The sequence below is a fragment of the Lissotriton helveticus genome, chromosome 2_1 (genome assembly GCF_964261635.1).
Source record: "Lissotriton helveticus chromosome 2_1, aLisHel1.1, whole genome shotgun sequence".
Lineage (NCBI taxonomy): Eukaryota > Metazoa > Chordata > Amphibia > Caudata > Salamandridae > Lissotriton > Lissotriton helveticus.
In genome coordinates this window covers 434,485,015-434,498,601 of record NC_136059.1, presented here as the reverse complement: position 1 = coordinate 434,498,601, position 13,587 = coordinate 434,485,015, and the positions used below count along the sequence as shown (strand labels likewise).

The window sequence follows — 13,587 nt, the reverse complement described above, 5'->3', positions numbered from 1 at the left end:
ATTTTCATGGACATCAGAAATTGAACTGAATACTATTTTAAAAGTGGTTATCACTTCTAACCTTCACAAATATCCATCTTGACAAAATGGTAAATGACCTATAGATGGAGGCCTTCCACAAATGATTTCTCTGCCTCTGACAGTTATTTTATTTTCTCCAGCATGGCTCCAAGACAAAAGCAGAATGCCTTGCCCATGTCTGATGCACAGGAAACACACCACATGCTGTCACTACAATAGGGCCCATTGTCATTCTATATGTGGTAATCGGCAGCAGTCTCAGAATGACAATGGGCCAGTCCACAGTCTTAGTGAGGCCTGGGAGGGGTTGCTGCAGGCAGCCTCTGTTTACAGATTAAAAGATAATTGCAAGAGACCAGAGTGAAAACTATTAAACTCATGGGGCCCCTCTCAGGGAATAACATACCTTCCTGAAATTCCCCAAATTACGGACGCCTTCCGGACATCATACTAAAATAACGGACGGTCCGTGAAATTTACGGGCGGTTGGTCACCCTAATGTTGGTGGAGTGGCTGAAGGCAACGTGGCTGCTGGCGGAGAAGATGGGGTCGAGCGTGTGGCTGGCATAGTGGGTGGGGGTGTTCACACGTTGCTTGAGTCCGAGGTTGGCGAGGTTGTCGAGCAGGGTGGTGGTGGTGGTGTTGTCATTGTTGTTCTCCAAGTGGAAGTTCAGGTCCCCTAGGAGGATGTAGTCTGATGAGGCGAGGGCATGTGGGCTGATGAAGTCGGCGATGGCTTCACTGAATTGTGTGAGTGGGCCAGAGGATCTGTAGATGAGGGTTCCTCTGAGGGTGGTCTTGGGGTCGGTGTGGATCTGGAAGTGTAGGTGTTCGGCGGTGGTGAGGGCATCTTCGGAGTTGGTCATGACGCCGATGGTGTTCCTGTAGATGATTGCGATTCCTGCTCCAGTTTGATTTACGCGGTTCTTTCGGGTGATCTTGTAGCCGTCCGGTATGGCTATGGCGATGTTGGGGGCTGAGGAGGCGTTCATCCAGGTTTCTGTGCGGAAAGCGACGTCTGGTGCTGTTGTGTCGAGGAGGTCCCAGAGTTCGACGGCGTGCTTGTGGACGGAGCGGGTGTTGAGCAGGATGCACTTGAGGTGGTTGTTGTTGCCTGGTCCGGGTGGTGGGATGCAGGTTTGGACGCAGGTGAATTTGCAGGTTTCCCAGGGGAAGGGTTCGTGGGTGCGCTTCGGAGTGGCTTGGTAGCAGGCAGATGGTCGGCCGTTGTTTAGTGCGTGGAGGGTGGTGGGGTTGTACTTCCGTCGGGTTTCTTGGTTTCGGCAGGGGCCAGGGTCCTGGCGCTGGGCGCGGTCCAGGCACGGACGGGAGCAGATGGGCTTGCCTTTGTTTGAAGAAAAACACCAATCACACGCTGTCCCTAAGGGTAGTGAGCACCACCCCTCTCTCTAAAGCGTGGCCTAAGCCAACCAAACAATATTAATACATTCCTTAGCACACACTTATGACAATCAATCTTATGAATAATTCAAGCATTCGATTGATATTCACTTCTTTTATGTTTTTCATCAATTCCTCTGCTCTCAGCCAAAACGTATTTTGTCACATTTATTGCAACTTCTTCAGGGCTCGAATCTCTGTTAGCAAAAAGCTGTCAGTCCGAACTTGAAAAATGTTAAATGTGTTTTGTAGACCGGGGTCTGCCAGGGGACACAACGACCTCAGTGATAAAAATAGTGGAATATTTCAATCCGGTTTGGAATTATCACTGTTAGATTTGGGGGTCTCTAGTTGGCAGAGGTAAGGACCTTTGACCAAATAGGGACCCTTGCATCTAATCAGGGTAAGTGGGTACACTCCTAAAATAACCCCTGCTCACCCCCTTGGTAGCTTGGCACGAGCAGACAGGCTTTTTCTCAGAGGCAGTGTGTAAAGCATTTGTGAACACATACCGTAAACCAGTGACAACACTACAGATGGACACCACACAAGTAGTAGTATAAAAATAAGTATTTTTATGTAGACTTAACACAAGACCACAAACGACAAAAATTGACAATGCTATACTTTAAAAATGGTATAAATAGCTTAGTTCTCAGATGTAAAATGCGACACTTTGAGTTCAATGTACCTTAGGATGCGTAATGCTATATGACGAAAGTGTTGCAATAGTGAAAAACTAAAATGGCTTGAATTCACAATTAGGACATGCCACGCACCAGGGCATGTCCTACCTTTTACCTACAATGCACCCTGCCCTTGGGCCTACCAGAGGGGTGACTAATATGCAGAAAAGGGAAGGTTTTGGGGACTGGCAAGTGGGTGCACTTGCCCAGTCAGCATAGCAGTACCAGACTTCACACAGGCTCTGCAATGGCAGACCTGAGACACACTTTTACAGGCTGCTTCTGTGGGTGCCACAACCAGTGCTGCAAGCCCACTAGCAGCATTTGGTTTACAGGCCCTGGGCACACTGAGTACACTGTATTAGGGTCTGAAAAATAAACCAAAAGCAGCCAATCATGGAGTCACTAATCCATACATTTACCATAGGTAGAGCAAATGCACTTTAGCACTGATCAGCAGTGGTAAAGTGCCCAGAGTCATAAAACCAACAAAAACAGGTTAAACAAAATACAGGAGGAAGGCAAAAGATCAGGGATGACCCTGCAAAAAGGGCCAAGTCCAACAATCGCCAAATGTTTTGCTCCCCGAGAATAGAGCCCTGAAGAAATTGCGATAAGTGCAACGAAACACATGTTGGCTGAGAGCAGAGGAATTGATAAAGAACAATAAAAGAAGTGGATATCAACTGAATGCTGAATACTGAATTTTTCATAATATTGATTGTCATAAGCGTGTGCTGGGGAATGTAATAATATGATGTGGAAGATTGGGATTATATGTGAGAGGTCCTCCATCACATGGGATTCGGTCGCAGATATGTGCAATGTACTCTAGCTCTTTGGTGAGAGTGCACACGGGCTAGGAGGTGTCACAAAGATTCAATTTAGAGAGAGGAACGCAACAGGGATGCCACGCTCACCCCTCTTGTTCATGTTAGCGAGCAAACTGTTGGCATGTCGGCTGCTGAGAGTGGGGGTGTTGGGGATCCAGGTGGGAGCCACTACCCATGTTGTTTCCTTATATACTGAAGATACGCTAGTGTACCTGCGACATCCCACATATTCGGTCCTGCTATTGTTAAAAACCTTGGCAGAATATGGTGAGATATCTGGCTTATATATCATCTGCACTAAATCAAAACTTTTCCCACTGGGTGACCTCAGAGATGTACCAGAATGCTGATTGCTGAGGTTGGGTCTTGGCTTGGGGGATCTCCAGCCACGTCGACATACGGATCTCACACAACGAGATGGAAAGTCACAAACTGAACATGGGCAGTGTGCTAAATGGTTTGCACGCCTCAAGACCATACTAGAGGAAGTAGCCACTGTCTCTGATAGACAAAGTATTGGTGGCAAAGATAATATTGCTACCTCACTACTTATATGTACTGCATAGTGCCATGTCTGAGATGACGCATGCTCTCCATTCCACTGAAGTCAAGCTTTCCTGGCTGATGAGGGCTGAAAGCCCGAAACCGGTCCTAGGATGCTTGTTTCCAGTCCAGAAAAAGACCCGGCCTCGCAGTTTGGTCTGGACTGTTCCCATTGAGCGCAGGGACAAGACTGATTTGCATATGGCTGGGTCCAAACTGGAAAGGCATGGTGAGCAATAAAACGATGGATTTAGGCCCAGATCTCTGATCTGGGGTGAATGTATGACATTGTTCTGCATTCTATCCATCAATTGTTCTTTTTGCATTTGTCACCCCAACTGGGACGGGTATGCTCAGACGTGGGTCCCGTGCTCTCCATGCCACTGGAGTCAAGCTATTCTGGCTGATGAGGGCTGAAAGCCCGAAACCGGTCCTAGGATGCTTGTTTCCAATCCTGGGAGGACCTGGCCTGGCAGTTCGGGTTGGACTGTCCCCATTGGGCGCAGGGTCAAGACTGATTTGCATATGGCTGGGTCCAAACTGGAATGGCACGGTGAGCAATAAAACGATGGATTTAGGCCCAGATCTCTGTACTGGGGTGAATGTATGACATTGTTCTTCATTCTGTCCATCAATTGTACTTTTGCATATGTCTGAGATGACCTGCACAGTATTTGCCGAGCTGGACAAACTACAGGTAGGACTTCTTAAAAAGGAACGGACAAATGATGGCATAGAATTACCAGATACTGAAATTTACTTGGTGAGCTGGTTGAAGGAGAGCGATAACTGGAAGAAGAGGTTGCTCCTGGGCAGCTGGGCAGCCTAACCCTGAAGGGAGCCAGATTCCCGGGGTGCATGTTGTTTGTAATCCAACAAACCTGAAAGGCATGGGACCTAGAAACAAAAAAGATCTTGAGGTAATCGCCGTTGATGCTGGAAATGTGCATATGGAGTATGCCCCCATTTGCACACATTTTTCTTAATATGACATTGAGCAGGTGAAAAAGGGTGGATGAATGACGGTGACTGATCTCTACCCTGCTGGCAGATTTATAACTTTTCCTGACTCACAAGAATATTTGAATTCGCTCTGGGTCCGTTTTTACAGTATGCCAATTTGTACCCACTGCCAGAGCGGCGCCTCTGTAAAAACAAACCATGGTGGTCTTGTATGCATCCTCGCACTGTAGGATCTGATATCCATCGTAAATTGAACGCTAGGTGCGGACAAACTACTAGGTAGGCTGAAGATATACGGTAAATGGCAGGTTGTTCAGACGATGGCAGTTTTGCTCTGGAAAACGTATCACAGAAACGGAATGGGACAGGGTATGTGGAACAATGAAAGAGGTGTTGAGCAAGGCACAATTCAAACTCGGGCAATACAATTATGTCCACATGATATACCTAACCACAGCTACACTGAGTAAAATTTCCCCAAGATGGACATGTGTATGCTCGAGAATTCTCAAAGACATGGCATTGTAGAACGACGAATAGCTACTGGAGATACTAGACAAAGGTGAAACAGTGTGCAGGTTACAAACTATCACTAACAAAGGAGCATCCCCCCACTATGCATAGCCATCGCACAAGCACATTGGGGGTTGACCCTCAGGCCTTATCCCCGGCCAGACCCTGCACCCTACTCTTCCACAGGCGGCGAAGCTCCCACTGTGCACAAAGGTTAGCTAACTCTCCCCTCCGATGTGCTAAACTCCCCCTCCGGACCCCCACTGCACAGCCTTTAGCCATGCACAGTGGTGGGTTGACCCCTCGCCCAACCTACTGCAGGCAGCTAACCCCTGGTGCACTTGGTTTATGGCCTGGAAAATAATTGTTGGCCCTGCTCCTTTAAAAAAATAAATCTTTTTTCGGTACTGTGATAAAACGGGGATCTCACTGCGTACAATGTTACCAGTTGGTAGTACTGGCAACACCACAAACTTTCTTTTTATTTTTGTAATTTGGCCTTAAGGAAGGCTCCCCCAACGTGATCATCAGGATCACGGCGTGTCCACCCTGCCCCGTTTGCCTTCCTTTTTCATTTCACTTGAGTCCTGTAATGGCAGCAGCCAAGCAGGTCATTGACCTGTCCGTACTGAAATCACCAACAGTAGCCGAAATTCCTTTGACTAGTCTGAGGATACCAACCATCCAGATATCTCTATTTTTTTCTTGGGGTTAACCACTTCATGCTGAACCAGAGCATCTCTTTAAACGCTAATTTCTAAAAAATAACTGAATCGAAACACCAAATCACAAAAAAGCATGCTTTCTATGTAAAGTTCTAACTTTTTTTTCAAATTTCGTGTAATTCATTTTGACCATTTTTTCTGTATGTGGGAGAAAAGTTTCCTATCGAACTTAATGTGGGAAAATCACACCTTTGGGAGCTTCACTTTTTCCTGGCTCCTGCTTGATGGACTGGTACAAAACGTTTCATGATGGAGCCCGGTGGAGGTAAATGAACTTTTTCTTCGGAAAGTTACATGCACACTCACTGAAGTCGTACAAAAGTTATTTACAAGAAAAAATGGCTTTCATATGGAAACTCTGACCTAACTACACCTACTCATTGGCCACCAATATTGTGTGATAAGTGTATATCGAATTTTAAAAACTGATAGTTGGTAAACTCCAATGAATATATAGATAAGAAAACCTCTTCTAGCCTCAAACATGATTTGTATGTGCATCCGCATTCCCGATCTTAGGCGCCTTAGCATCCATTGATGTTCTGTCTAGTTTGGTGATGTTTTAATGCAAGATATTCACTGTTTTTAATCCACGTCTCATATCTTTCACTTCAAATGAATGGTAGACTAAACATGGAAGAAGATTGTGTGAACACATGGGACCGTGTGTCCCTGTGTTATTTTCAAGCTATTTTCATTTTCTTACTTGTAAGAACTCCGTTTTTGAATTGTTGGAAAAATGCCGAATGCATGACAATTTAATGAGCTCCCAAGAAATGGTAGCTGCTTTAATTAATTGCAATGCAGTATTTATTTTCAAAATGTCTCAATGGACCAAAAGGAATGTGAAAAATTTATGTTTTTGCGGTGTGAGAGGAATTCTATGTATTTCACTGAAGGGCTTATTTTTGCACTAGGAACAACAAGAGATAGCTTTGATGGGAAAAGAGTCACCCGGCTTGAGTATGAGGCATATACACCAATGGCAGAAACTGAAATAAAGAAAATCTTCCTCGGAATGAGGCAGAAGTGGCCTTCAATCAAGCATATTGCAGTGCATCACCGCCTTGGGTAAGTAGGACCTTTAACCAGATGTTAACGTCCATTTCTAAATTGACTATATGAAGTGGAACCTGAAACTTGTGAGTATTCAGGGATTTTTCAGTATCTACGTTCACCTACTGCCTGGGTTTTTGTTGCACATTTTTGTTAATTTGGATATATTTCCTTAGGGCAGTGTATTAAGTCTGGTTTGAGGTGTTGATAGAAATGTATGCGTAGGAAAGTAGGATCTGCTTCTTATGGCTACTTCCACTGTTTGCTTGATGTGATGCTGTTTTTGACAATTCTGACTGGGATCCTGTTAATCAGGACCACAGACTATCTGCTTTCTCCCATGTACCGAGGGCATAGGTACCCCAGAGGCCCCTTGGGCTGAAGCATGTATTATGCCACCCATGAGAGACCATTCAAAATGGAACTACAGGCCTGCCATTGCAGCCTGTGTAAGTTGGTGCATGCGCCACTTACCTAAGATAAAGGTTTACTATATCCAAGGGTCCACTGCACTTAAAACCTATGCGTCATCCCTAAGGCTGGCCTTTGCAATCCTGAAGGCAGGGTGCTTGGTTCAAAGTGAGATGGTGCCCCTGCATGAGCAGGACACCCTTGCAGCCTACAGAGTCCATTCTCCTGCGTTGTCAGAGAAGCAGCCATATACTATATAGGGGCATCGCATAATTACGTGATGACTATCTAGAAACCAGCTGCAACACCCCATCATGTTTGGTATCCAAGCACTGGCAGAGCTCTCCGTTAGGGTCCCAGTGTTCCCTGTGCCAACATTCTAGCCCCGGACAACACAAAATGGTTGCTGCCACCCAGAGACACATTTCTGCCCTCCTGCTGCTGAGCCAAGCTCGAGCAGAGGAAGGTGGACCAAAGCATCCTGTAACAGGGAGGTGTGACCACCTCCCAGACAAGATTTAGTGTATTGGGACCAGATGGGTGTGCTTGCCAGCACACACATTTCAGGACCCTGTGCATAGTCCAGTTCAAACCAGATCTGGGAGTAGTTGGCTGCCGTGCTGGCACGAAACTGGAAAAAGGACATTGGAGTAATCTCCCCCCTGTCCAGATCTTCCCCTGGGCGGGTCCCCTGAATTTTCCCAACCCATTCCCTAGGGTTCTTAAGGACGTACCTGGGTGTAGGTCTCTAGATTCATCGTGGGATAAGTGATTTACTTCTACCGTCTGGGCACTCTGGACTTCGTTTGGCCCTGACTTTGTCTCCTTTCAGTCTGCTGCATCGTCTGAGCAGTTCGGGCTGGACTGTTCCCATGAGGCACAGGGTCAAGGCTGATTTGCATATGGCCATGTCTGAACTGGGGTGGTGTGGTGAGCAAAAAAACGATGGATTTAGGCCCAGGTCTCTGTACTGGGGTGAATGTATGACATTGTTCTGCATTCTGTCCATCAAGTTTTTGCATTTGTCACCCAGAGTGGGACGGGTATGCTCAGACTTGAGCCCCGTGCTCTCCACGCCACTGGAGTCAAGCTATCCTGGCTGAAGACGGCTGATAGCCAGAAACCCGTCCTAGGATGCTTGATTCCGGTCCAGGGAACACATGGCTTGGCAGTTCGGGCTGGACGGTTCCCATGAAGCACAGGGTCAAGGCTGATTTGCATATGGCCATGTCTGAACTGGGGTGGTGTGGTGAGCAAAAAAACGATGGATTGAGGCCCAGATCTCTGTACTGGGGTGAATGTATGACATTGTTCTGCATTCTGTCCATCAACTGTTGTTTTTGGAAGTAATTTGTAGGTTCGGGTAATTACTATTTTCTTGTTGAATTTACGGCCCTACCTGATCCTTTTCCCATTGGGCCTAACTCCTTTGTTGTTCATTACTTTCTAAAAGTGGCATTTTCAAGCACACAATTTAAAAACCATTTTTTCTAAAGAATGTGTTATTAATTTCTGAGTTCAGAGAGCCTAAACGTTATTTCTCTATCTTGTCCCAATGGGAAGTTATATTTATAAGACGTTATAAATAAACTCCCATTCTATCCTATAGGGCAAGATAGCCTTTCAATAGTGGAAAACGAATTTGGCACTATTTCACTATCCGGCCATGTCACACACCAGTACATGTCCTACCTTTCACGTACACTGCACCCTCCCCACGGAGTGCCTTATATGTAGAAAAAGGGAAGATTAGGGCCTGGCAAATGGTTACACTTGCCAAGTCGACATGGCAGTTAATAACTGCGCATAGACACTTCAGTGGCAGGTTTGAGTTACCTTTTCAGAGCTACTCGTGTGGGTGGCACAATCAGAGCTGCAGGCCCATTAGTAGCATTTGATTTACAAGCCCTGGCACACGTAAGTGCACTTTACTAGGGACTTACCAGTAAATCAAATATGCCAATCAGGGAGAACCAATTGCAACAACAATTTACACAGAGAGCATATTCCCCTATAGCACTGATTAGCAGTGGTAAAGTGCCCAGAGTCCTATAGACAACAACCACAGGTCAGGATAAAATAGGAGGAAGAAGCAAAAAGTTTCAGGATAACCCTGCAAAAAGGGCCAAGTCCAACAAAACCAAAATGTAAAACACGTTAAAAAGCAGTTTCAGTGTTTTAAAGCCAGGCGCAGGCATTACCAGTGAAGATGGCAGGCTGTATCATGTTCTATGGTGTGCCAGAGCTTTCTGCAGAGCATGCACGGAACCATGGGGTGAGTAAGTTAGTGCATGAACGGTGGACAGCGTGGTTTCCCGAAGAATGAGTGCATTGCTCCAGCCTGTCTGTGGGTAGATAAAAAATGAGTTCAAAATATGGTTTCCATGGACCGTGATGCTTTCACAGGACGGATAATAGGATTCCCAGATGGGGGCGTGGCCAACTGCCGAACATGGCGGACGCTCGTTGAACGAGCTCCATGCCCGGACCAGCATAAATCCTGCCTAAACCCTGCCGGATCGACGCCCATGGACCCCAGAATCCCCCGAACTGGATCCTGTACCACACTTGGCGTCTACCTTCTGCGGATCCCTGGCCTGAGTCCCGACTGACTCGCCTGCTGGGAGTTGCGTCCTGTGGACTGGATGGGCCTGTGGACACCGCCGCGAGCCCCGGAGGAGACGAGAAGGGTGAGCTGCGCCAGAGCCTCCGGGTCTGCTGCAACCGTTGATCTGCCCTGATTACCCCCTCTGTGAACCATCCTAGGCATTGTAGAGCTGTTTTCGCGGCCGAGGGAGCACCCTGGAGGCGGCCGATGCTGTATGCGCCTGACGCCGGCGCTCGACCCCGTGGCTCCCCGGCGGATCTGCAATCGAGGTGGCACCCGCGAGAGAGGCCTGTGACACGGCTGGCAGGGGGTGCCCGGTGTGACTAGCGAGGCTGCCTGGTGCCCAAAACTCAACACCAAGAGGGGGGCTGGATCCAGTGACAATTTGGCCGAACTCTGCCCTGAAGGTCACTTGGGACATCTAATTTGGCCCATCCTTCCCTGCTGTGGTGGTGGTGACCGAGGGCTGATGAAACCCCTGGGGAAGATGACCCCCTGAAGAACTGGCACACACCCAGTGAGGGGCCATCGGGCCAGAGAAACGCTTCAACGGGTTGGCGGCTGTGCCTGTGGTGGCGTGCCCTGGGGAACACCTGCATGCCTGAGGTGAGCTGACGCCAAGCGGCCTATCTGTCACTGGGGACGCAGCGGCGATCCTGTTTAGCCTAAAAGTGGCCACACTGATCTGTGTGCACAGTGTCGTTAACCCCCTGTAGTGTGCGTTTGCTGCACTAAAGCGGTACTGCAGTGGAGTACCTGGGGAGACACTGCAATGGGGCGTCCCAGGGGATAAATACAAGAGGCTGGCGCGATGGACTCCCAGGGGACAAAAGGCAGAGAGTCTGGTTCGCAAGTTGTCGACGTAGTTACCCTACCGACCATGAGGCCCCCATGGACCAGCTTGATCTCCTACTGAAAGAAGTGCGAGACTCGAGGGCGGCCATAGAGCAGCAACGTGGCCCTCTGACAACGGGATTCACCCTCCTTAAGGCTGACCATGCCAAACTAGCCGCAACCAGCAAGGACAATAAACTTGTGCTTCTGGAACTACTGCAGCAGCATAAGGAACATGGAGTACAACTCGCACAACTCCAGAAACAAGTCGCCAGTCTGCAGGAGAGAGTGGACAACGCGGAGAGTATAGCCCCGCGCAACAACATCCACAGCATAGGCCTACCAGAGCGCTGCAAAGGGACAGAACCCGCCATCTTCATGGAATATTGGTTCAAAGAACATGTGGCCCCGGAAGGCTTATCTGACTACTGTGTGGAGATGGCACATAGGATTCCATCTGGTAGACCGACGGCTGGGGCCCACCCTCGCCCACTAATAGTGAAAATACTAAATTTCAGGGACAGAGATGTACTGCTGCAAAGGGCGAGAGAACTGTCCCAAATACACTATGAGAATCAACGGGTGTCCTTGTATCCGGATTACACTGCTCCAGTGCAGCGCAAGTGCTCCCTCTATCAAGACGCAAAGAAAAAACTTAGAGCGCTGCAAATGAAATATGCGCTGTTGTTCCCAGCCAAGGTAAAAGTAATCCATGACCAGAATACACAGGTTTTTGAGACAGCGGATGAGGTAGAAGAGTGGCTCGAAATCATGTCCCCCCCGGGGTAGTCCAGCCCCCCTCACAACTTATGGACGCACCCCGGAAGCTGAAACGTATCCGCAAGTCCAAACGTTTCTTCGCGGGGAGCACGACCAAGGCTGGGAAAGCCACCCCAAAGCAGGCTCAGCGAGCTCAAGCGGAGGCGCTAGAGACAGCCAACACATTTCGAGAGGGCTCGCACTCAATACCTTCGGACTCTTTGGAGGACACAATGGTCCATTCAGACTTAGAATCCAGTATTAATTTGTTTAGTAATATTACGCCTCAGACCGCCGATGGTTATCTGGGGTAGCGAGGTGGTTGCCGCTGGATCTTATCGTAAGCTAAGAGATATTGGTGTGCTTGTGTCTTTTTCCCCCCCATCCACAGTGCGTGGGGGTTTGTTATGATGGGCCGACTCTGGGTTGAATACTGCCACTTGGGGTCCGGGCAGCATAGAGCACACACCGTGCCCGCCTCACTAGACAGGTTTTAGGAATGCACCCCACCACAGCGAAAGCACACTGTTATTTGTTTGTACTGTTGTGCACCTGGTTTGGGCCAACGTAGTTCCAGCCGCTGGCCCGAGTATTGTAATTCATAGTTTAGTGGTCACTTCACCCTGGCACCCTAATCCCGCTACACTGGGTATTGCCGCTCCCCCCACGCCACACATGTTCTGATTGTTAGCGCACACTGATCGCATATGCAGGATAGTTACAACGTGGTTACGTGGAATGTGCGGGGATTGGGGTCTGTCCACAAGAGAAATAGAATACATGCGCAACTCAATACACGACGGACATACATTGTATGCTAGCCGGAGTCCCACCTGACCACAGCTGAGATAGCTAAACTGCCCACGAACTGAAGGGGACCAGTATTTTCCACATCATACTCCGCCTTTGCCAGAGGTGCCACGATATGGGTTAGAAGCGGAGTTCCTTTCAAGGCACTGGAGCAGCGGGTGGACCCTCTAGGCAGATATATATTGGTGAGGGCCATGTTAGACGGTGCACAAATTGTACTGGGCAGTATATATTCACCCACCTTCGAGCAAGATACATTCCTACTGAGCATTAACCCGGTACTAGCGGCCTGGGCTACATGCCCATGGGAAATTGGCGGCGACTATAACGCTGTACTGAATATCGCTATCGACAGATCTCCCCCCCCCCCCCACCCCCCCTCTAGCTGGTACTAGCTCCATAAGACAGGCAGACGCGCTGCATGACTGGGCTAACAGACGGGGGTTGGGAGATGCTTGGAGACTGAAACATCTGGCTAGCAGGGAATACTCCTTTTTCTCTCATCCACATCAATTACACACTCCTAAAGATGGGATTTTCTGCTCCAATCCATTCACGGCCCAGGTCACGCATGCCACGTATTTGGGTAAGACACTTTCTGACCATAACCCATTGGAAATTACGCTGGCATGGGGCAGAATGTCCACTCCAGTCCCTACATGGAAGTTATCGCCTCAGGTGCTTGAGGACGCTGTATTTCGGGAGGCCCTCTCCACTGGCATTCAGCATTATTTTTCTGAAAACACAGGCACTGCCTCTACCCTGCAGGTGGAATGGGATGCCTTCATGACGGTGATTAGAGGACTAGCTATTAGTACCACAGCTGGGGCGTGACAGGAAATCCACATTAATCTTACGGAAGTCTAAAACACTTTGAATCAGAACAGACAGCGGCCAATGACCCCTCTAGGGACGCCCCATTGCATGAAGCCCGGATAAAGCACGCAGAGCTTCTAGAAACATTGCGATGCATCGAATACACAGCCTATACACATACCAAGCACGCTAAAGAAGACAGGGCCGGCCCTCTACTATCACGTATACTCCGGGATGACCCCCCGGCATACCCCATACACGAGGTGCCCACAGAGTCCGGCGACTCAGTGGATACACAGCAGGGCATTAATGAAGCTTTCTGCAAATACTATCAGATGCTTTATCAAGCACCCCCACAGTTGGACGAAGACACTCTGGAGGCGTTTTTCACTGACGTGCGACTCCCCCAACTAACTAAAGCAGCGCCGGATGACATCTCGAGCCGCATTACTAGAGCAGAAATCAAGGCTGCCATCCGGGACCTTCCCTGTAACAAGGCCCCTTGCCTTGATGGCCTCCTCGCCAAATTCTTCTTCTCAGACTCCTTAGTGCCCCAACTAGAGCGCCTGTGTAACACTGCAAGAAATGCAGGAGCACTGCTCCCCACT

The 13,587-nt window shown here is 48.6% G+C and overlaps 1 protein-coding gene across 2 annotated transcripts in view; it reads left to right on the top strand.

Annotated features, from left to right (window-relative positions):
- LOC144818030 (molybdopterin synthase catalytic subunit-like) overlaps nucleotides 1–13,587 on the top strand; it is a 126,830-nt gene that overhangs the window by 47,889 nt on the left and 65,354 nt on the right. For both annotated transcript variants that reach the window (XM_078675063.1, XM_078675062.1), the window contains exon 3: nucleotides 6,603–6,756. In XM_078675063.1, the coding sequence (XP_078531189.1) occupies nucleotides 6,603–6,756 (154 nt within the window). The remainder of the gene's footprint in view (nucleotides 1–6,602; nucleotides 6,757–13,587) is intronic.